Source organism: Hemitrygon akajei, chromosome 2, assembly GCF_048418815.1.
Source record: "Hemitrygon akajei chromosome 2, sHemAka1.3, whole genome shotgun sequence".
Classification (NCBI taxonomy): Eukaryota; Metazoa; Chordata; class Chondrichthyes; order Myliobatiformes; family Dasyatidae; genus Hemitrygon; species Hemitrygon akajei.
The window spans coordinates 27,283,819-27,308,088 of NC_133125.1; the positions used below are offsets into that span (position 1 = coordinate 27,283,819).

At 40.5% G+C, this 24,270-nt stretch overlaps 1 protein-coding gene across 6 annotated transcripts in view; it reads left to right on the forward strand.

The window, feature by feature from the left end:
• LOC140740164 (tumor necrosis factor alpha-induced protein 8) overlaps nt 1-24,270 on the forward strand; it is an 83,998-nt gene that overhangs the window by 31,019 nt on the left and 28,709 nt on the right. For 4 of the 6 annotated variants that reach the window (XM_073069157.1, XM_073069186.1, XM_073069167.1 and 1 more), the window contains exon 2: nt 4,927-5,016. In XM_073069157.1, the coding sequence (XP_072925258.1) occupies nt 5,016 (1 nt within the window). In that variant the 5' untranslated portion in view covers nt 4,927-5,015. Of the gene's footprint in view, nt 1-3,574; nt 3,672-4,926; nt 5,017-5,621; nt 5,725-24,270 lie in introns of those variants that run through there. The other 2 variants (XM_073069196.1, XM_073069148.1) reach the window with 2 other exon arrangements.

The window sequence follows — 24,270 nt, forward strand, 5'->3', positions numbered from 1 at the left end:
CAATAGACAATAGACAGTAGGTGCAGGAGTAGGCCATTCGACCCTTCTAGCCAGCACCGCCATTCACTGTGATCATGGTTGATCATACACAATCAGTACCCTGTTCCTGCCCTCTCCCCATATCCCTTGACCCTGCTATCTATAAGAGCTCTATCTAACTCTCTCTTGAATGCATCCAGAGACTTGACCTCCACTGCCTTCTGGGGTAGAGCATTCCACATATCCACCACTTTCTGGGTGAAAAAGTTTTTCCGCATCTCTGTTCTAAATGGCCTACCCCTTATTCTTAAACTGTGGCCTCTAGTTCTGGATTCACCCATCAACGGGAACATGCTTCCTGCCTCCAGTGTGTCCAATCCCTTAATAATCTTATATGTTTCAATCAGATCCCCTCTCATCCTTCTAAATTCCAGTGTATACAAGCCCAGTCGCTCCAATCTTTCAACATATGAGAGTCCCGCCATTCCGGGAATTAACCTTGGGAACCTACGCTGCACTCCCTCAATAGCAAGAATGTCCTTCCTCAAATTTGGAGACCAAAACTGCACACAATACTCCAGGTGGGGTCTCACCAGGGCCCTGTACAGCTGCAGAAGGACCTCTTTACTCCTATACTCAATTCCTGTTGTTATAAAAGCCAGCATGCCATTAGCTTTCTTCACTGCCTGCTGTACCTGCATGGTTGCTTTCATTGACTGATGTACAAGAACATCTAGATCTCGTTGTACTTCCCCTTTTCCTAACTTGACTCCATTTAGATAGTAATCTGCCTTCCTGTTCTTGCCACCAAAGTGGATAACCTCACATTTATCCACATTAAACTGCATCTGACATATATTTGCCCACTCACTCAACCTGTCCAAGTCACCCTGCATTCTCATAACATCCTCCTGACATTTCACAATGCCACCCAGCTTTGTGTCATCAGCAAATTTGCTAATGTTACTTTTAATCCCTTCATCTAAATCATTAATGTATATTATAAACAGCTGCGGTCCCAGCACCGAACCTTGCGGTACCCCACTGGTCACAGCCTGCCACTTCGAAAGGGACCCGTTAATCACTACTCTTTGTTTCCTGTCAGCCAGCCAATTTTCAATCCATGTCAGTACTCTGCCCCCAATACCATGTGCCCTAATTTTGCCCACTAATCTCCTATGTAGGACTTTATCAAAAGCTTTCTGGAAGTCCAGGTACACTACATTCACTGGCTCTCCCTTGTCCATTTTCATAATTACATCCTCAAAAACCTCCAGAAGATTAGTCAAGCATGATTTTCCCTTCATAAATCCATGTTGACTCGGACTGATCCTTCTACTGCTATCCAAATGTGTCGTAATTTCCTCTTTTATAATTGACTCCAGCATCTTTCCCACCACTGACGTCAGGCTAACCAGTCTATAATTCCCTGTTTTGTCTCTCCCTCCTTTCTTGAAAAGTGGGACAACATTAGCCACCCTCCAATCAGCAGGAACTGTTCCTGAATCTATAGAACATTGGAAAATGATTACCAATGCGTCCACGATTTCTAGAGCCACCTCTTTAAGTACCCTGGGATGCAGACCATCAGATCCCGGGGACTTATCAGCCTTCAGACTCAACAGTCTATCCAACACCATTTCTTGCCTAATATAAATTTCCTTCAGTTCATCCTTTACCCTAGTTCCTTTGGCCACTATTACATCTGGAAGATTGTTTGTGTCTTCCCTAGTAAAGACAGATCCAAAGTACCTGTTCAACTCATCTGCCATTTCCTTGTTCCCCATAATAAATTCACCCGTTTCTGTCTTCAATGGCCCAATTTTGGTCTTAACTATTTTTTTGCTATTCACATACCTAAAGAAGTTTTTACTATCCTCCTTTATATTCTTGGCTAGTTTACCTTCGTACCTCATTTTTTCTTGGCGTATTGCCTTTTTTGTTTTCTTCTGTTGCTCTTTAAAAGCTTCCCAGTCCTCCAGTTTCCCGCTCAGCTTTGCTATGTTGTACTTCTCTTCTATTTTTATACTGCCCTTTACTTCCCTCGTCAGCCACGGCCGCCCCTTACTCCCCTTAGGATCTTTCTTCCTCTTTGGAATGAATCGATCCTGCCCCTTCTGCATTATTCCCAGAAATACCTGCCATCTTTGTTCCATTGTCTTCCCTGCTAGGGTATTGTTCCATTGAACTTTGGCCAGCTCCTCCCTTATAGCTCCATAGATCCCTTTGTTCAACTGTAATACTGACACATCCGATTTTCCCTTCTCCTTCTCAAATTGTAGGTTAAAACGTATCATATTATGGTCACTACCTCCTAAGTTTCGCTTATCACCTTCCAGCTCGTCTCCTTCCCCTCCTTCACTTTTTCATTCTGGCATCTTCCCCCTTCCCTTACAATCCTGAGGAAGGGTTTCTGCCCAAAACAACAACTGTCTATTCACGTACATATATTCTGCCGGACCTGGTGAGTTCCTCTTCTGTTTTGTGTGAGTTGCATTGGTCAGACCACACTTGGAGTATTTTGAGGATGTTGGGCCCCTTGTATTAGAAGTGATGTACTGGCATTAAAAAAGGTCCAAAGGAAGTTCACAGGATGGTCCCAAGAATGAAAGAGTTAATGTATGAGAAGTGTTTGATGGCTCTGGGACTGTAATGTCTAGACCAAGTCAAAGGGTATATTTAAAGTGGAAGTTGCTAGGTTCTTGTTTAGTAAGGGCATCAAGGTTATGGGGAGAAGGCAGGAGAATGGGGTTGAGAGGGCTAATAGGTCAATCATAATGGAACAGCAGAGCGGACTCAGTGGGCTGATCAGTCTAATTCTACTCCTATGTCTTTTGGTCTTATGGTCTTGTATGCAAAATAGTAAGTTTCACTTGTAATTATCTGTCTTGAAGAGGTAGAAATAGTTACATTCTCCTCTTTTTAAGATGCAGCTACTGCAAAATGATGAACTTCAGTCCCTTAAAGTCAGAAACTAACAGCAGAAAAACCTATAAAGGCTTGTATGCAATTAAGAGAATATGCACATTACCTTTTATCACCAGTTCAATTTAAAAATATGTAAATATTTTAATACTTCATGCTCCTTGTATCATACTTATTAATAATTTCATGGTTTTATCTAATCAGTTCTTAAAAACAAAATGTGTGGTCTTTTACAATTTCAGTACCAGTCAGGATACTTTCAATGGTACATCTGTAAAAGGTGAGTGAGTGTTCAGTCACATGACGAACCTCCATAATCTTCTAAGAAAGTAAAGATACTGGTGCCTTCCTTTTATTAGATCTATGTGCAGGGCCCAGAACAGGTTATCTAATATGCTAACTAAAGCTGCTGATTGTCCCCTAGTGTACACACTCCTTCCCCTTCCTGAAGTTCAGTAGTCCATTTAGTTTTACTGACATTGAGTGAGAGGTTGTTGTTGCGGCACTCCCACCCAGGTATCCTATCTCACTCCTGTACGCTGACTCACCAGCACCGGTAACTCGTCCAACAACAGGGATCTCATCAGCAACTTTGTATATGGCATCAGAGTTTTAGCTGATTAGCTACAGAGTTATTTGGAAAGGAGGTATCGCAGTGGGCTAAGCACACAGGCCTTGATGTAGATGGCCAGTGAAGAAGCAATGCTATTACCAATCCTCACTGAGGTCTGCCAATGAGGAAGTCAATGATCCAGTTGCTGAGTAAGGTACAGAGGTCCAAGTCTTGAAGTATTTTGTTGTAGTTAGTGATGTGTTATTTCTCAGCTAAGGTCTCAAATTATCATTCTTTTGAATATTCTAGTTATGTAGAAAATCATTCTTTCATCAGTTGTCTCAATAAGGTAATCATGCAGATTGCGTACATTACTTTCAATTGTTTGTTTCCTGTCCATTTACAAATGGATTCAAAAAGATGATTTGCGTCGCCATTCTGAAATAGCAAGTCAGGTATTGAACTTAAAATGGATTGTAGTTCATTATTACCATTTTGCTGTAAGGATTTTATATTTGGCTTATTACTTTTTCCAAAAACAAAGAAATGGTTTTGATTCTGAGCAGGTATGTGCATGTCGCAGTAAATAATGACTTTCGTGTTAGTTTTCCTTTCCTACTATACTGGAAGTAGCATTTCATCCGATGTGAAAGTTTGTAACTCATATTAACACAATAAGTATTACATTGTCAAGTAAAACTAAAGCATTATGAATTTCATTATTTTCAAGAAAGGCATTATTCCAGCTTCAAGGCAAACTTCTGTGACATTATGTTTGGGGTGGAGAGGGTGAGGAAATTATCAGAAGGATCAGCTCATTGAATCACACCATAAGAAAAACACGCCTCCCCTATACTATTAGGTCAAGGTATCTTGTTACTATATATTAGTATTCTGACTTCACACAGTAATTATTCTGCCACTGAAAATCCAAACTTGGCTTTTTAGGCAAGTTCTTCCCTTAAGAGTTTTTCCTTGCATGAACCATTGTCCTCTTATTGCTGATGTAAGGCTGAAAAATGATAAGTTTCTTCAAATATCTGCAGTTTGATACACTAATTAGGCTTACAAGCAGCAATGGTAAATTCTCGACACAGTTTTATTATGATTCATATTTGTGATTTATTGATCAATTGTCTACTTATGAAGAAATATGTTCAAATACAAAAAAAAGGAAATTATTACCTAACGGCCAAAGGATTCCGCTGCATTAAAGAATTTGAACGAAGTTTATCAGTTCTAACAGTTAAGATTATTGTTATTATTCTGAATGCATTTTGTAAACAAATTAAGATCCCTTTCAAAGTATTGTTTTTGTAATGTATTTCACTTGTGTTATTATTGCCACCTTGTGGATAAACATATTGTGACTCAATTGTAAACGAATATTTCCTGATTGTAGATCTTTTTTTAAAAAAAAGTCAGGTTATTTAGAAATCTAAAGTCCTGTTCTTTCTTTTGTCTTTCAGTCTTGGACCATCTCTTAATCACACATAAGTCAACATTTGATGTAATCACCAAGAATTCTGTATTATAGGCTCATCTGTGTAAACCAGACAGTAAGGACTTTCAGTTTACTATTTTTCATGTGTTGATGAGTGTGCACGCGTGTGTCTAAAAATGTTTTTGAGGCATTATTTAGATCATTGGAATGCTGAACCACATCTACTTGTATCTCAGTAGATTTTCTCAAATAGTTGAGCTGTCAGAAAGTACCCTGAAGACAATGAACTTAAATATACAGGTCTTTCTTGTGTTACATACCAAACATTTCACCAGTTGGAAATCCAGCCTCGAACTGAGTTCCCACAGAGCAGAGATGTCTGCAGGCCTGCAGCAGTCAGCAGATCCATCCTGCTGGTCTCTCAAGCCCACACTCGCTATTACACTCGCTCTAGATAAATCAGGTGTTCATAAGCTAGGCAGGACTGGTGCGTTAGAGTCAGAAGACACTGCTGGATTCTCAAGTAGCAAAGAATCTATGGCATAAAAAAGGTAGTGAACCCCTGTACAAAAGAAACACATCTTTTGGGGGAGGGAAGGAGTAGTTGGCATTTCAAATCCAAACCCTGTTTGTAGGCCCTGTACATTGCCATCTAATTTCATGCCAAAAGTAGCCTTGAATAAGTTTTAATTTTGAACCACTTTCAATATTCTGAATAAGGTTGATTTGAGGTGTGTTACTATGGATGCTGGCAAGCTATTAAAGACCTTACCAAAGTAAATCTGGACAGGCAAAGCCAGCCAGCCTATGGATCATGTGACAGGTGAGACAGATCATTTTCTCTGTACACATGCAATTTCAAGTGGGGATATTGGGCGGAAATCTAGATATATTTATTTTGTTCCCCTTCTCTATTAGCAGCAAAAGGGTTAATTTAGCATCATCACTATTTGAGAGCTAGACCATCAGGCCAATGATCAAATAATTTTGCAAACAAGAGAAAATCTGCAGGTGCTGGAAATCCAAGCAACCCAACACACACAAAATGCTGGAGGGACTCAGGAGGCCAGGCAGCATCTATGGGAAAAAGTACAGTCAACGTTTCAGGACGAAATCTCAACGGTACTTTTTTCTATAGATGCTTCCTAGCCTGCCAAGTTCCTCCAACATTTTGTGTGTGTGTTGATTAAATAATTTTATTTTTATTTTGAGATACAGCAGAATTTCCAGCCCTTTGAGCCACGCCACCCTGCAGCCCCCAATTTAGCCCTAGTCTGATCACAGGACAATTTACAATGACCAATTTACCTACAAACCAAAACACCTTTGGACTGTGGGAGAAAACCAGAGCACCTGGAGAAACCCCGCGCATTCCATGGGGAGGACATATAGACTCCTTACAGAGGACTTTGGAATTGAACTCCAAGCTCTGATGTTGTGAGCTGTAATAGTGTCCTACTAACCGCTGTGCTATTGTGGCACCATGTGACCATTGATCTTAGAGTTAATAATGTGTAGGATTTCCTACCTGATTTATTAATCTGTGTCATGGTTGGAACTAAACACAGAAATTCTAAGTAATTATGCACAACATTAATCTGTTGAAACTTGACCTGAGACAAATAAAATTCTATGTAACTACTGTTATGGGGATTTAGTTATGTATAGAACTGTTACCAAGACAATATTCTGTTGAATAATAATGACTTGAGATCAATACAGATTCAGTACGTCATAACCTAAAAACTTCCATTCACTAATATTGGAACTATGAAATATGATCTACTCAATGTGGCTGTGGTCAAGTCAAGACCTGTCTTTCACAGGGCCATCAACTGATTCCTTTCTCTGATTTTGAAGTTAACATTTTGTAACTGCTGTGCCTAAGTCTCAAATACAGCAGAAGTTATTATTCTGCCAACTTCTTGTTAAATCAAGACCCATGTGCATAACATATAACCAGTGTTTTTTTTTAAATTGTGTATGCTTGTGTAATTCTGTTTAAAATTTCAGTGGCTATGTTAATTTTAAAATTTGGCAGTTAAGATTTCTGAGTGCAGTGAAATTGTGAACGCGTTTATGGAAATTATATTTACTATTTTATTATGCAAAACGGAGTGGAAATCTGCATGATATCAGGAAAATACTGTCAGTTTTCAAACTAATATTTGAAAAACCTCAATTAGTCAGCTACTGGGGTTCAAATCGGCCCAATGTACCTGCTGAGCTGTCTACCAATCCCCTTTCCCTAATATCAAAAATCTGGATGGTGTAAAATGTGATGACTTCACTTGTACCCTTATGATATTAGTTTGGACAATAGGACCACATGTGTCCTTTGTTTCACAGAATCCTGGTTAACCCCTTCTGTACCAGATACAGCGATTCAGATTGATGGGTTTACTATACACCGTCAGGATAGATCTATAGATTCTCTCAAAAGCCGAGGTGGAGGAGTATGCCTCATGATCAACTCTTCTTGGTGCACTATCCCATTTCTGCTTACCAGACCTGGAATATCTAGCAGTTAAGTATTCTCCTTTTTACCGACCACAGGAGTTCTCTGGGGTCAGTCCACCTCAAACCAATGTCAAGCAGGCTTTAGATGATCTGAGCAATGGGATCAAAATCCATGAAATAGTGTACCCTAACATATTCACCATTGTTTTGGGAGATTTTAACCAGGCCAGTCTGAAAACATCACTAAGCAATTGCCATCAACAGATCACTCACAATACCTGAGGAAACAACACACTGGACTATTTCTACAACCATAAAGAATGCCGACCATGCTGTTCCACGCCCTCACTTCAGGGAGTCTGATCACCTGGCTGTGCTTCTACTTCCTGAGTATAGGCAGAGGCTGAAAACTGCAGCACTAGTAGTGAGAACCAAGAAGCTATGGACAGGGGAAGCACAGGAGCACTTACAGGACTGCTTTGAATTGGTGGACTGCACTGTACGCAGGGACTCATCTTGAAATCTGGATGAGTATGCCGCAGTTGTTACTGACTTCATTAAAACCTGTGTGGATAATTGTGTGCCCACAAAGACTTGCTGTACATTCCCAAACCAAAAGCCGTGGATAAACCAGGAGGTATGTCGCCTACTGAAGCTAGATTTGTGGCATTCAAGTCTGGCAACTCAGACCTGTACCAGAAAACCAGGTATGATTTGCGGAGGGCTATTTCAAGGGTGAAGAGACAATTTCAAGAGGTTGGAGGCGGCATCAGATGCACTCAACTCTGACGGGTCTGCAAGACATTACTTCCTACAAAGTGAAACCCAATAACGTGAATGGCAGCGATGCTTCACTACCAGATAAACTCAATGCCTTCTATGCCCACTTTGGAAGGGAGAATATAACTACAGCTATGAAGATCCCTGCTGCACTTGATGATCCTGTGATCTCTTTCTCCGAGGCTGATGTTAGTCTGTCTTCAAAGAGTGAACCCTCGCAAGTTGGGAGGTACCGATGGAGTACCTGGTAAGGCTCTGAATATCTGTGCCAACCAATTAGCTGGAGTATTCAAGGACATTTTCAACCTCCCACTGCTAAAGGCAGAAGTTCCCACTTGCTTCAAAAAGGCAACAATTATACCAGTGCCTAAGAAGAATAATGTGAGTTTCCTTAATGACTATCGCCTGGTAGCACTCACATTGATAGTGATGAAATGCATTGAGAGGTTGGTCATGACTAGACTGAGCTCCTGCCACATAGTCATGTGAACATGGAGAGTAGAACAGTGTGCTAAGCACACACCTCTGAGATACACCAGTGCTGATCGTCAATGAGGAGGATATGTTATCACCAATCCGCACAGATAGTGATCTTCCGGTTAGCAAGTTGAGGATCCAATGGAGTTTCCCCACGATTACTGAGGGCCTGTGCGACTGAGCTGGGAGAACCACTACAGCGCATCTTCAACATGAGCCTGGAGCAGAGAAGAGTACCCAGACAGTGGAAAACATCCTGTATTGTCCCGGTACCGAAGAAACCACAACCAAAGGAGTTGAATGACTTCAGACCTGTTGCCTTGACGTCGCACGTGATGAAGACCATGGAGCGGCTGATAATACAGAATCTGAGGCCACAAACCAGGCACGCCCAGGATCCTCTTCAGTTTGCGTATAAGGAGAAGGTGGGAGTGGAGGATGCTATCACGTATTTGCTGCACAAATCACTCTCTCACCTAGATGGGGTCAGTTGTGCTGTGAGGATTACATTCCTTGACTTCTCTAGTGCCTTTAACACCATCCAGCCCAAGATCTTAAGGCACAAACTAACGGAGATGGGAGTAGACTCTCACATGGTGGATTGGATAGTGGACTACTTGACAGATAGACCTCAGTATGTGCGGTTGGGAGACTGTAGGTCTGACACGGTGGTCAGCAGCACAGGAGCGCCGCAGGGAACCGTACTCTCTCCGGTCCTGTTCACCCTGTACACATCAGACTTCCAATATAACTCGGAGTCCTGCCATGTGCAGAAGTTCGCTGATGACACGGCCATAGTGGGGTGTGTCAGGAATGGACAGGAGGAGGAGTATAGGAAACTGATACAGGACTTTGTGATATGGTGCAACTCAAACTACCTGCGTCTCAATATCACCAAGACCAAGGAGATGGTGGTGGACTTTAGGAGATCTAGGCCTCATATGGAGCCAGTGATCATTAATGGAGAATGTGTGGAGCAGGTTAAGACCTACAAGTATCTGGGAGTACAGTTAGACGAGAAGCTAGACTGGACTGCCAACACAGATGCCTTGTGCAGGAAGGCACAGAGTCGACTGTACTTCCTTAGAAGGTTGGCATCATTCAATGTCTGTAGTGAGATGCTGAAGATGTTCTATAGGTCAGTTGTGGAGAGCGCCCTCTTCTTTGTGGTGGCATGTTGGGGAGGAAGCATTAAGAAGAGGGACGCCTCACGTCTTAATAAGCTGGTAAGGAAGGCGGGCTCTGTCGTGGGCAAAGTACTGGAGAGTTTAACATCGGTAGCTGAGCGAAGGGCGCTGAGTAGGCTACGGTCAATTATGGAAAACTCTGAACATCCTCTACATAGCACCATCCAGAGACAGAGAAGCAGTTTCAGCGACAGATTACTATCGATGCAATGCTCCTCAGACAGGATGAAGAGATCAATACTCCCCAATGGCATTAGGCTTTACAATTCTACCGCCAGGACTTAAGAACTTTTTAAAAGCTATTATTAATGCTTTTTGAGATAGTGATTTAGATGCATATCATATTTTTTACTGAGTTAAGTATTGTATGTAATTAGTTTTGCTACAACAAGTGTATGGGACATTGGAAAAAAAGTTGAATTTCCCCATGGGGATGAATAAAGTATCTATCTATCTATCAATTGCAGAGGGAGGTACAGAGGCCCAGGTTCTGCAACTTCTCAATTAGTCCCATTGCAATTTGCCTATCGTCACAGATCAATGGCAGACACAATCTCAATGGCTCTCCACACAGATTTAGACCACCTGGACAACACAAATACCTACGTCAGGATGCTGAGATTTGGCATGTCAACAAATGCACTCAGGAACTTCTATAGATGTACTGTGGAGAGCATTCTGACAGTCTGCATCACTGTCTGGTATAGGGGGGCTACTCCACAGGACCAAAATAAGCTGCAGAGGGTTGTAAATCTAGTCAACGCCATCTTCAGTACTAGCCTACAAAGTACCCAGGACATCTTCAGGGAGCGGTGTCTCAGAATGGCAGCGCCCGTTATTAAGGACCTTCAGCACCCAGGGCATGCCCTTTTCTCTCTGTTACCATTAGGCAGGAGGTACAGAAGCCTGAAGGTACACACACAGCGATTCAGGAACAGCTTCTTCCCCTCTGCTTTCTGATTCCTAAATGGACATTGAACCCTTGGACACAACTTCACTTTTTAAAAAATACTGTAAAGTATTTCTGTCTTTTGCACTTTTTAAAGTCTATTTAACATACATATACTGTAATTGATTTACATATTATTATTTTTCTCTTTTATATTATGTATTGCATTGAACTGCTGCTGCTAAATTAACAAATTTCACATCACATGCCAGTGATAATAAAGCTGATTCTGATTCTGGATTACAGGAGGGATGGAAGAGTATTATTATATCAAGTCGGCAATGTAGAAGGAGCGCAGACAGAAATATTAAACTGCAGTCTGAAAGGAAGATTTTTAAAAAGTTATTACAAATACTGGTCCAGTAATAAAAGTTTTAACTTGGGAAAGAGCCAATTTGGTTAACATAAAAGAGAATTGGCAAAGGTAGATTGAGATCGTTCACTTGCAGGTACACCGATATCAGCAGAGTGGAGAGCATTCAAAGGAGAAATAGAAAGAGTTTAAGGTCAACATGTTCCTGGCAGGTAAAAGACAGGGTTAAAAAGTACAGGGAATATGGGATGCTGATTGATGTTGGGGGTTAGATAAAGATCAAAAGGAAACATAAAACAAATTAGGGAACCAATAACTGGGGAAGCCAGTTAAGAGTATAAAAAGTGTAAGGATGTGTTTTTAAAAAAAAAGAAATTAAGAAAGCAAAAGGGGTAATGAAAAATCACCAGCAGAAATGTTTAAGGTAAATCTCTAAACATTCTATAAGCATATTAAAGTCAAAAGAATAACCAATGAAAAAGTAGAACCTATTAAGGACCGAAATGTAGTGTTAAGTGATAGGAGGTATAGTTGAGGCTCTAAATGACTATTTTCCTTCAGTATTCACAATGAAAGCAGACTTTGTAACTGGGACAATTCAGTTAAGGGGTAGGTGATAGTTTACCCCGAAATATAGAGGAGATACTTAATACCTAGCAGGCTTAAGACAAGGTAGACAAATCCCCAGAATCGATAGGATTTATCCCAGCTTCCTACAAGAGGCAGGGGAAAAAATTGCTGGAGCTCTGGCTGAGATTTTTAAATCTTAACTGGACATAGATAAGCTACCAGATGCCTTGGGACTGCAAACAATGTCCCCTTCATGTGATCATCTTTAAACAAAAAGGTAGCAAGTGAAAGCTCAGAAATGATAGACTTGTGAGTTTAATAATAGTGGTGGGGTAAGGTACTGGGCAAAAAAACCTCATAAGGGGAGGGTTAATTATCCCTAGGGAAGACAGGGTCTAATTAGAGACTGCTAACATGGCGTCGCCAAGGGTGGATCCTATCTGACCAATTAGACTGAATTTTTTGAACAGGTCACAAAGTGTATCAATAAGAGCAGAGAAGCAGATGTGATTTGACAAGGTTCTAAATGAGATATTAGTTCATATGGTTAGGACCATAGAATCCAGGGCAATATGGCAAACTACACTCAACTTTGGCTTTGCAGGAAACATGCGGCGGTAACGGCAGAGTTTTTAAAAAATCTTCCTGGAGCAGAAGAGGTTAACCAGGGACATCAATCAACTGTATAAAGTTATGAGCAGTATGGATAGGTAGACTGTAGTAATCTTTTCCCCATATTGGAGGTTTTTTTAAAAAAAGTTAGATGTCACAGATTTAGAGTGGGGCCAGGGGGAGAGATTTAAAGGGGAAATGAGTGGGGTAGACTTCACCTAGAGAGTGGCAAGCACTTAGTGTGCACTGCTGGAGAGTGGTTAAAGCTGAGCTGCTAAGGTACTTAAGAAGTGCTCAGGTGAAGAATTGAATCAGCTAGGTATTGAAAGCTCTGGAACAAGGGCGGAGAAATGGGAGTAATACAGAAAGTGCCCTTTGACTGGTGTGGGTGTCTGGGGCTAATTGGACTGTTTCCACTCTAGACAATTCTATGTCTTCCAAAAATGAGGTGAGGGGAGATTGAAGACAAAAATATCAGTAGTGTAGCAAATGAGAGGGAAACCAGTGAAGATATAATTTATTATATTATATTTCTTTCAACTAATTAAAGCGCGAGACTCAAAATTTACACTCAATTATAGAAGCAACTAATGATATATTCTCCCTACAAGGCAGCTGCATGCATAAATGATGTGTTTTGCCTCCACACAGATGTGGTATAATTCAAGTGTAAAATTATCTGAAGCTCATTATATAGGGCCCATGGAGCTTGACTCATCTGCACACTTTCACACCTGCTGTAATTGAATTATCTTGAAGTGAAACCTGATTTAAGGTTCCTGGTGACAAATGCCTAAACATAATTTTTGAAGTTTTTAATGGTATCAATACACCAGTGGCCTTGCATTATGAGAGCTGATAGTAACACCAGTGGATTGTCTTGGTGTTTGGAACCTCCAGTCTTTTTATTCTAATCTTGAAATTTAGCTTCACACTACTTATCATTTTCATTCATTTACCATTGTGCATAACTAAATAACTGTTCTCCCCACCTACCTATCACCTCCCTGGTTCCCTTTCTCCCATGGTTCATTGTCCTCTCCTAGCAGGTTACTTTAACTTCAGCTCTTTACCTCTTCAACCTCTCACCCCCCCCCCAGCTTCAGACTTCATCATCCTCCCCCACCCACCTACCTTCCCCTTCATCTGGCTTCACCTATCACCTGCCTGCTTGTACTCCTTCTCCCCCCATCTTCATATACTGGCTTCTCCCACCCCTCCCCCCACCCTTCCAGTCTCAATGAAGGATTTTGGCTGGAAACATTGATGGTTTATTCCTCTCCATAGATCCTGCTTGACTTGCTGAGTTGCACCAGCATTTTGTGTGTGTGTGTTGCTCTGGATTTCCAGTACCTGCAGAATCTCTTGTGTTTATAACTATATAAATCATCTCGTTGGCTCTGCCCGCTGACACTGTAAACTACAGATCATGCTCCAGAAATTTCAGAACATCTGCTTTAGATCTGTGATCCCCATCCACCTACATATATGTTTTCCTAATGCAGAAAGTCAGGCTCTTTACCTGTTCCTGTTCCCTAATCCCTACTCCGAGGGGCAAATAAGCCTCACGTGGTGCAGCTGAATCTCCTTCTCCAGAATGTCCTGCCAGCCTTTGATAAACTGCTGGTTGTCAAAAGACTTTTAGTGTTTTGGATAGAGGTGTTGACAAATACTCTGATAAATAATAAAGAAATTAGAAAAATGCTTATTAAAACTAAGATGTTTCCCCTATTATGTATGGGAGTCTGAGATGTACAGAGGGGCCAGTGATCCTTACTAGCCATGCTGGTAGATTTCCACTCTCAGTTGAAGACCAATCTGAGAATGGCACCAGGCCTTAATGACATGTTCTCTATTACCAGCCGAACACCAGCTATGTTCAATCTCTTTCAAGGAGAATAGAGGGACTACTGGAGAGAGGGAGAAAGCCAATAGTGTAAGAGATCTGGATTCTCATGAATTAGAAAAAGATACAGGACAGAGGGCATGTTAATATGGGATTGGATGACACCATGGGGAGCCTGGTTGCAGGTGTCTCCTAGTGTGAGGACTCCTTCCCACAACCCCTTTATCCTTCCTCTCCCCATCTCCTCAAGAGAACAATAGAACAAAATAGATTTCATGGTGTTCAACAAAGTTAAAAGCAAGGACAGTAAGGGTGGGGAGAGCCAGCCTTGGATAACTAAGGAAATAAAGGAAGGCATCAAACTAAAAGCTCGTGCGTACAAAATCGCCAAGAGTAGTGGGAAAATGGAAGATTGGGAAAACTTTAAAAAGCAACAAAGAACCACTAAGCGGGCAATAAAAAAAAGGGAAGGTAGATTATGAAAATAAACTAGCACGAAATATAAAAACCAATAGTAAAAGTTTTTATGATTACATAAGGCAGGAAGGGTGGCTAAAGTGAATATAGGTCCCTTGGAGGACAAGAAGGACTCTTCAATTCATGCTTATTTACTATTTTTATTTTGTATGTTTTTTCTTTTTGTATTTGTGCTGTTTGTTTTCTTTTGCACATTGGTTACTTCTCCATCCTGTCGTATGCTGTTTTACATTGGTTCTAACGTGTTTCTTTGTATTTACTGTGAATGCCCACAAGAAAATAAATTTCAGGGTAGTATATGGTGACATATATTTACTTTGAACTTTTGAATGAGGGGTATCTTTATAGAAGTTCATTAAATGATGAGGGGTATGGATAAGCTAGACACTCTTTTCCCCAGAGTTGAGGAGCCCAAAACTAGAGGGCACAGTTACGAGAAACCAGGGGAGAAATTTAAGAGACGTGAGAAGTAACTTCTTTACACAGAGGGTGCTGAGTACTTGGAGTGAACTGCCAGAAGTCGTGGTTAAGACCGCTACAATTGTAACATTTAAAAGGCATATGGATGGTACATGGAAGGGCAGGGCTTGGTGGGTTTTGGACCAATTAAGGGCAACTGGGATGAGTAGGCAGGATGCTTCGGTGGCATGAACTAATTGGACAGGAGAGTCTGCTGTATTACCAGCAGAGGAAAACTATTTCTGTTTATGAAATGCACCAGTTTGTAGTGCAGACACAGTCAATATCAGCCTGCTCTCATGGGAAACCAACGGATGGGCAGATCCCAGTATCCAAGTGGCCACCTATTCCCAACTGAAATCATTCACTTTATAAGTATAGCGTCTCTCTGACGCTGTGGTGAACAGCACATTTGGAGACACGGTTACAAGAAGTCTGCTGCAGCAGCTTGGAATGGACCTGTGGAAACCAAGCTGAGGATTGGTATAAAATGTCCTCCAGTTCTTTGAAGATGCACAGTGATCCTCAGTCATCCTCTCCCAGACACGTGGCTCAGTTTGTGCTCTTGTAGGAGGAGGCATTCATTCTATCACTTTCTGTGGTTTCAAAATCATTCTGTTCAAAACCAATAGTTTTTTTGTTATTTAACCACATGACTAAAATTCTTGCGTGCTTCCATCTATACCAATAATTTCTTGTCAGATATTACTAATAAAGTTGCCAATCTTACATTACAAAGTCAGTAAACTCCAGGACCAAAGGAATAAATATGTCAAGTATTAATAAACAATTCCAGGGACAACGACTATTCCAAGGTTAAACACTGAGAGTTTCGTCCAAGCACGAAAGTGAAGCTGAAAGTCTGCCTGCAAAGTGTAAGAAACCCTGATGATGGCAGGCTTGGAAAATCAGAGCCTGCAAAACGTTGTTCATCGGAGAGGTCCACTGGGATTTGCCCATGTTGTTGGCTTCCCAAGGGAGCAGGCTGATACTGACTGCCTTTGTACTCAAAAACTGGTGCATTTCATAAACAAATACTTTCCCTCTGCAGGTAATACAGCTTTATCTAAAAACCCTGGTTGCAGCTTCTCACTACTGGGCATGTTCTTGCCTCCTGCCCCAAAGCTGTCATTCCATCCTTTGTGTTTAAACATTTTGACATCTCCAGTAGTGGAGTGTTGTCAGTAGTCACCTCTGAAGCACCACTTGCATTAGTATCTCAGCTGCAGTTGTTGTATAGACTCAACTTCAGTAGCAAGACCTCCTGATGTCAGTGTAGTCTTTACATAAAATGGAAACAAAGCTCCTGTTTTTATTGTGACAGTACTATAATTGCATAGGTTGGACCTACATCAGTGAGGAGAGAAATGGATGTTGCATTAATAATCCATTAATGTCCTTAAACATTCAGCTGCTACAAAATAAAACAGAGCATTTGAGCACAGATTGTACCCAGAATTACCTAACCCACTTTCTTGATAGGCGCTATTTAATTTGGAAATGAATACTAGGTTAAATTTGAGGGTTAATTCAGAGCTAAATAATTTTTTGAGCTATTTGCTCATAAAAGAGACTTTAATTGATTCAATTTCTAGGATTTCAAACCTTCCCCATATTCTATCCAATATATTTTTTCCTCGCATATGATCTTTTGGAGTTAAATTTTACATAATCTAATTAATGTTTTCATCTGCATATAAAAGTAGTTGTATATAGAACAAACTACTTTTAGGTGCAGAGATGGAATGTGATCTTGGATTATCAAATTCTTAGAATTTAGCTAATTCATTAAAGGCACTGCAATGAATATTTATCATTTTTTTAGCTGAACTCTTCTGGGGGCAATCAAAAACATTGCACATTTAAAAAATATTTAAATCTCATCATTTAGTAAATACAATAAATGTTTTGCAATGCATTAATCAAATGTGCTATTCTTTCCTGCAAAATAAAGAAATTATGCTCTTTAAATAATAACATAGCTGTAATTAGAATTTGATTTGAATCTTAAAGTGGTTGGTGCATGGAGTTTTGGGATTTTATTTAGTAGTTAGATTGTCTATATAGGCACCATCCATTATTAGAGAACCTGACCTTTTTTATACAAGGTATTTTAAAAGTTAACGAGAAAATCTCTTGCTAGCATGAATAGCTGGTGTGTGGCTTTTTTTGTGGTTGTGTTAACCAGAATCATCAACAGTATGTGTTGTTTTTAGCAATTATTCTATGTTCTGGTACTTTGTGCTTCGGAATAAGGTTAATTCAGGTAGTTACTTGATGCATTTTGAGCCAAATATTTATGGGGTGATTTTAAGTCTTAAGCAGCCTTGCAATTCATCATGTGTTTTGTTCAATGTAAGGTTATTACTGAAAGTTGCTACAAAGTGGAAAGGTCAATGTTACTGTGGGTATGTTCTGAATTAATTTGATGGATGCCACTTTCCTGAGGCTAACACTTTAACAAAATTTTTTTTTTTAAATATAGCTTGCCACTCATGCGACCAAGAGATTTTCTCATTAACCTTTAAAATACCTTATATTAAAGAAGGCTAGGTTCTCTAATAATGGATAGTGCCTATACTGACAGCCTAACTACTGAACAAATATCTCAGAGCTCTATGCATCAACTACATTAAGATTCAAACTAAATTCTAATTATGTATAGCTATGTTCTTATTTCAAGAGCAAAAAAGGAGGGGTGGGGAGGGTTGTCTCTATGATGGAGCTTGATGAATTGACAAACTTCTCTCGCGATCCTTGGCATGGAGCGTCCATTCCAGGCTGTGATGTAACCAGTGTTACAGTGCTCTCCAGTGCATATCTATCAACAATTGTCAGGGTCTTTGTTATACAAAATCTCCTAAAGTCCTAAGAGTTTAGTGTAGAGCTGCTGGAGTGCCTTCTTCATGATGGCTTCAATGTTTAGGGCCCAGGATAGATCCTCCAAGATGTTGACGCAGGGGAGCTTGAAGCTGTTCACTCCTTCCAGTGATGACCCCTCAATGTTTTCTCCTAACTACCCTTTCCTGAAGTTCACAATCAATACCTTCGTCTTTCTAACATTTCCAGTGACTACATGGGTTTCCTCTGGGTGCCATGGTTTCCTCCCATATCCCAAAGATATGCAGATTGGTAGGTTAGTTGGCCATTACAAATTGTCCATGGTTATAAATGAGAGGTGATATTGGGGAGAGGAGAAGGCTGGGCAGATTCTGAGTGGAGTTGATGAGAATAAAATCGGATTTAATGTAGAATTAGTGTAAGTGGCTTTCTGACAGTTGGTATGACTCGGTGTGCTCGATCGGCCTGATTCTGTGCTGTATTTTTCTCGGACTTGAGCTTGAAACTTGTAAAGTTATATTTACAGTCTCAATTAGGCTATTATACTATATGTTTTCCTATATACATAGATGCAATCAGAAGGAATGTGTGCCAGCATCTACTTTCTTTGGAGAGTAAAGATGTTTGGCTTGCCACTGAGCGCTCTATCAAACTTCTACAGATGTAATGTTGGAAGTATCCTGACTTGGTGCATCATAATTTAGTATGGCAATTTAAATGTGCAGGAACTCAAGAAGCTGCAGAGAGCAGTCCAGTACATCCCATGTATGTCCCTTCTCATTATCAGTAGTATCTACAGGAGGCGCTGCCTCAGGAAAGCAAAATCCACCATCATAGATCCCCGCCATCCAGGCCATGCCCTTTCTCAGGACAACACTACGGAGTAGCAATGCTATATCCACTTTGCACTAAAATAGATTTGAAAAATTTAATGTTTTCTTGTGAATGCTATTTAAGTGATGCTTTATGTGCCTGTCATGCTGCTGCAAGTAAGTTTTTCTTTTTATCTGGACGTGGAAGCATTGGAAAGGGTACAGAGGAGATTGGATGTGGAAGCATTGGAGAGGGTACAGAGGAGATTGGATGTGGAAGCATTGGAGAGGGTACAGAGGAGATTGGATGTGGAAGCATTGGAGAGGGTACAGAGGAGATTGGATGTGGAAGCATTGGAGAGGGTACAGAGGAGATTTACCAGGATGCTGCCTGGTTTAGAGAGTATGCATTATAATCAGAGATTAAGGGAGCTAGGGCTTTACTCTTTGGAGAGAAGGAGGATGAGAGGAGACATGATAGAGGTGTACAAGATATTTTAAGAGGAATAGACAGAGTGGACAGTCAGCGCCTCTTTCCCAGGGCACCACTGCTCAGTACAAGAGGACATAGCTTTAAGGTAAGGGGAGGGAAGTTCAAGGGGGATATTAGAGGAAGGTTTTTCACTCAGAGAGTGGTTGGTGCGTGGAATGCACTGTCTGAGTCAGTGGTGGAGGCAGATACACTAGTGAAGTTTAAGAGACTATTAGACAGGTATATGGAGGAATTTAAGGTGGGGGGTTATATGGGAGGCAGGGTTTGAAGGTTGGCACAACATTGTGGGCCGAAGGGCCTGTAATGTGCTGTACTATTTTATGTTCTATGTTCTATCTGTGTATACTGTACATGTACTTGTGCATATGATGCCAATCTCAATTTTGATTTTGATTTCATCTGCTTTTCCTTCTCCCACTTACTGTTTGGAAGCTTTTAGTATACTCTCCACCAGAGTGATTGTTCTCTTGATTATTTTGAGCTCTACCAGTACAGGAGTAACTTGCATGCAGGAGCAACTCAGTAGGTCGGGCAGCATCTATGGAGGGAAATGAACTGATGATGTTTTGAGACATGATGAAGGGGTTCAGCCCGAAACATCAACTGCTCTTTTCCCTCTTCAGTTAGTGCCTGACCTGTTGAGTTTCTCCAGCGTTTTGTGTGTGTTGCTCAAGATTTCCATTATCTGCAGTTTCTCATTTAGGACACTCCAGCTTTTGGAAGTTTGTATTCATCAACTCTTGTGTAGAAAATTATCTAATTCCAACTTTTTTCTGTTGTAGCCTGAGAAATGAGAAACTTTTTTGCATTTTGAAAAGAAAACACAAAAATATTCACAACTATACATCAGGAAGTGCAGTGGTTCCATGCATTCTAAAACTGTCTTCTTTAAGGGACACCAGATGGAAACCCACACAGGGAGAACTTTTAGCAGGGTCAGGGTTGAACCCGGTTCTTCATAGTTGGAAGGTGGTAATCCAAATTTTGCACTACTGTGTATGTGAAGTAAATGTAATTGCATTCTTTGCAATATTCAGCTTTGAGTTGTTAACATTCTGTGAAGTCTAACACACTGTTGAAAATTTGCCACTCATACTGGTGTTTAGTTTGTGTTCAGGCATGTGGTGTAGAAGAGATTTAAAGGCCCTAGGATATTGTGCTTCTCTATATTGCTTCAGATTTACAACTTCAGCAGGGACAATTTTTAAAGTACTCATTGAATAGCACTAGTAACCAATGGATAGAATTGTACTAAGGTTTTTGGGAATACTCTTGAAAAGTTTCTTGGTACTGAATTCAATGACTTAAAGTTCAGGAGGAAGCAATTTTATTGATGGCAGCCAGCTAGCTATGTGTGAATGCCAGCATTCCATTCTACCAAGAAATTTGTAAGGTTGAGGAACCTGTGATTGTTTACTTCAGAGTAGGCAAATATATAGCCAAATAACTCCTTTAAATCATTTTGTATTATTATACTTCTTATCCTTGTATTTCTTAAAAAGTATACTCTAAAGATGCACTTTCCAAAATGCCCATGTAGATTAAAAGTAAGTGTTTTGAAATAGTGCTTTGACGTCAATTCACAAATTCCCAGCAGCAACTGACAGAGGAGCATTGTGCAGACTGTCATAAAATATTTTCTGTAACTGCAAAAATGGGGAAAGATTTTACTCCCAGTTATTTATATACTTCCATTTGAAAATAGTTCTTACGATTTAGTAGTTTATCTCCTTTTGAAATGCACAGTGGAAAATAATAATGGAGATAGTAGCAAATTTCAATCCACTTAACCAAACTACTCAAATTTATCATTGATTTTTCTGGTACTTTTTGTCACGATTCTCAACAATAGCTTTATCCTTTTAAAATTGTACGTCATCTATTTTTTGTGTGTTGAATTGACACATTAACTGTCTGTTGTAAGATGAAAGTAATATAGAAAGACTATTACTGATTCAAAGGTGGATAGAGATTAGTCCTGCCATCCCACATGATGTTCTGTTCATGAATAAACAAAGTAAGAATGGAGCAGATCACTCAGCCTGCTCTGCATTTCACTGACTTCATTTTTAAATCAAAAATCCATCACTTGTTCAAAATACCATCACTATCAATGATAAGAATAAAGGTTGAATAAATTCTCTGTATCTCAGACCACATCCTTTGTGTTTATGCATCCTAGTCCTAGATGATCAGTTTCTAACCTATCTCTATCTCCTCTCCATCTTGTGATTTTGTTCCATCTCTACTGTGTGTTAGTTAAAGTCTGTCCCGAGCCTTATTTAGACAAGGGAATTAAATGCAGCATCTCCAAGTTTGCAGATGACACGAAGCTGGGCGGCGGTGTTAGCTGTGAGGAGGATGCTAAGAGGATGCAGGGTAACTTGGATAGGTTAGGTGAGTGGGCAAATTCATGGCAGATGCAATTTAATGTGGATAAATGTGAGGTTATCCACTTTGGTTGCAAGAACAGGAAAACAGATTATTATCTGAATGGTGGCCAATTAAGAAAAGGGGAGACGCAACGAGACCTGGGTGTCATTGTACACCAGTCATTGAAGGTGGTCATGCAGGTACAGCAGACGGCGAAAAAGGCAAATGGTATGTTGGCATAGCAAAAGGATTTGAGTACAGGAGCAGGGAGGTTCTACTGCAGTTGTACAAGGCCTTGGTGAGACCGCACCTAGAATATTGTCTGCAGTTTTGGTCCCCTAATCTGAGGAAAGACATTCTTGCTATAGAGGGAGTACAGAGAAGGTTCACCAGATTGATTCCTGGGATGGCAGGACTTTCATATGAAGAAAGACTGGATTGACTAGGCTTCTACTCACTGGAATTTAGAAGATTGAGGGGGGATCTTATTGAAACGTATAAAATTCTAAAGGGATTGGACAGGCTAGATGCAGGAAGATTGTTTCCGATGTTGGGGAAGTCCAGAACGAGGGGTCACAGTTTAAGGATAAAGGGGAAGCCTTTTAGGACCAAGATGAGGAAAAACTTCTTCACACAGAGAGTGGTGAATCTGTGGAATTCTCTGCCACAGGAAACAGTTGAGGCCGGTTAATTGGCTATATTTAAGAGGAAGTTAGATATGGCCCTTGTGGCTAAAGGGATCAGGGGGTATGGAGAGAAAGCAGGTACAGAGTTCTGAGTTGGATGATCAGCCATGATCATACTGAATGGCAGTGCAGGCTTGAAGGGCCGAATGGCCTACTCCTGCACCTATTTTCTATGTTTCTAGGCCTCGAGTTCTTCTACCTCTTCTCTGTAGGCCATCTCATCGTTGGTGTTGAACTCCACCACTGTCCTGTCAGTGACATTTTTGACAGTGTGATTATGCAGGTGTTTAGCCGTGCAGTCATATGAACAGAATGCACAACATTGGGCTCAGCACCCAACCCTGGGGAGCACCTGTGTTGAAGATGATGGGGAGGAGAGTGCAGTTTTGCATCCTGACTATATGGGGTCAAATGGCTGGAAGTCCAGCACCCAGTTGCACAGTGGTGTATTTGGACCTAGCAGTAGGAGTTTGTTTACTAAGGTGTGGTGAAGTAGATATACCTGTCTGACTGCTCCTGTGGCTCCTCCCACAGACCCTGCTGACTGCTCCTGTGGCTCCTCCCACAGACCCCTGTATAAAGGCGACTGTGGTCTGCTGCTCTCCCTCATTTTCCCAGGATGTAGTGTTGTTCTTCAGTCAATAAAAGCCGATATCTCACTTCCTAAGTCTCAGCGTGAGTTATTGATGGTGCATCATAAGGTCTGTTAGATAATAGTGTTGAATGCTGAATGAGACTAAGAAACAATATTCTGACATAAGTGTCCTTGTTTTCTAGCTATATTAGGGTTGCAGATGCATAACAGATGCTAAGACATCTGCCATTGGGTGCTTCTGTTGAAAATAGCCAGACCATTTTGAAAACTTAAGCCATTGGTTAAAGCAACCAATTTAAGGAAGTCCGTGAATATCTTGTTTTGCCTTCCACTCATAAATTACCTTGTTCCTCATTACTAGAATAGATAAATTTCCTCAACTTTATATTAACCTGTCTCAAAGTACCTGCAAGTAGCACCGATTCAATCTCAACTAATTTAAATGTTCCTTAAAGAATCTTTATATGTTCAGGTCTATATGAGTTTCAGTTCAGTAAAGCTAATCTCTCCTTTAAACTTTTTCCCCCCCCCAGTGTGAGCTCTTCAGTTTCCCATTAAAAACTAAGCTGTACTATCAGTTTCAATTCTGTCAGCTAATCATTGAAATCTGTGATCCCTTTGTGATGCAAACAGCAGAGCAGACCTATTTCTCTTGTCCCTCTAAAGCTCTTAACATTTTGTGAAAAAATATTTTCAATTTGTTTTATCATTTGTACTAGGTGTAAAGAGGTTAGTACTGATTTACATTTGTCCTTAATCAAAATATCTACCTTTGATTACTCCTCTTCATGTCACCCAGCCGATGTTTCCTTCTTTCTCTTAAGCTAACACTGGAAATAATCAGCAGTTCAGGTTACACACATGAAGAGCTAAAATTAATGACTAAGTGGGGCTGGTCTTAAAGACCATTGTCCAATCTACATTTGTGTTTGCTATGTAATGAAACACCATTGTGAGCACAGAACAAGATATATCACCATACAGGGAATACAATATATCAGCACTATTTTCCTGCATTGTCCCCGTAAATCATGACTTTGTTAATATTGAGAAATCTGTTAAACTTTGATTTTTAATAAACTTCATGACAAGGCCTTCTCAATCCTCAGGGGTGAAACTTTGGAATTTTCAATTCTGTAAACAAGGATATTTTTCCTCATCTCAGTCCTAATTGGTTTACACCTCATTTTGAAACTTTGACACTGCTGAGCCGAGAGACACATTCTCCTTGCATTCAGCATTTTGATTCCTGTAAACATTTTATTAGTTTCAAGAAGTCATCTCACGTTCATCCAAACTTTAGAGAATATAGGCTAAGTCTACATGGTCCTGATGAAGGGTCTCAGGCCGAAAAGTTAACTGTTCATTCATTTCCACAGAGGCTGTCTAACCTGCTGAATTCTTCCAGAATTTTGTATGTGTCTTACTCCAGTTTTCCA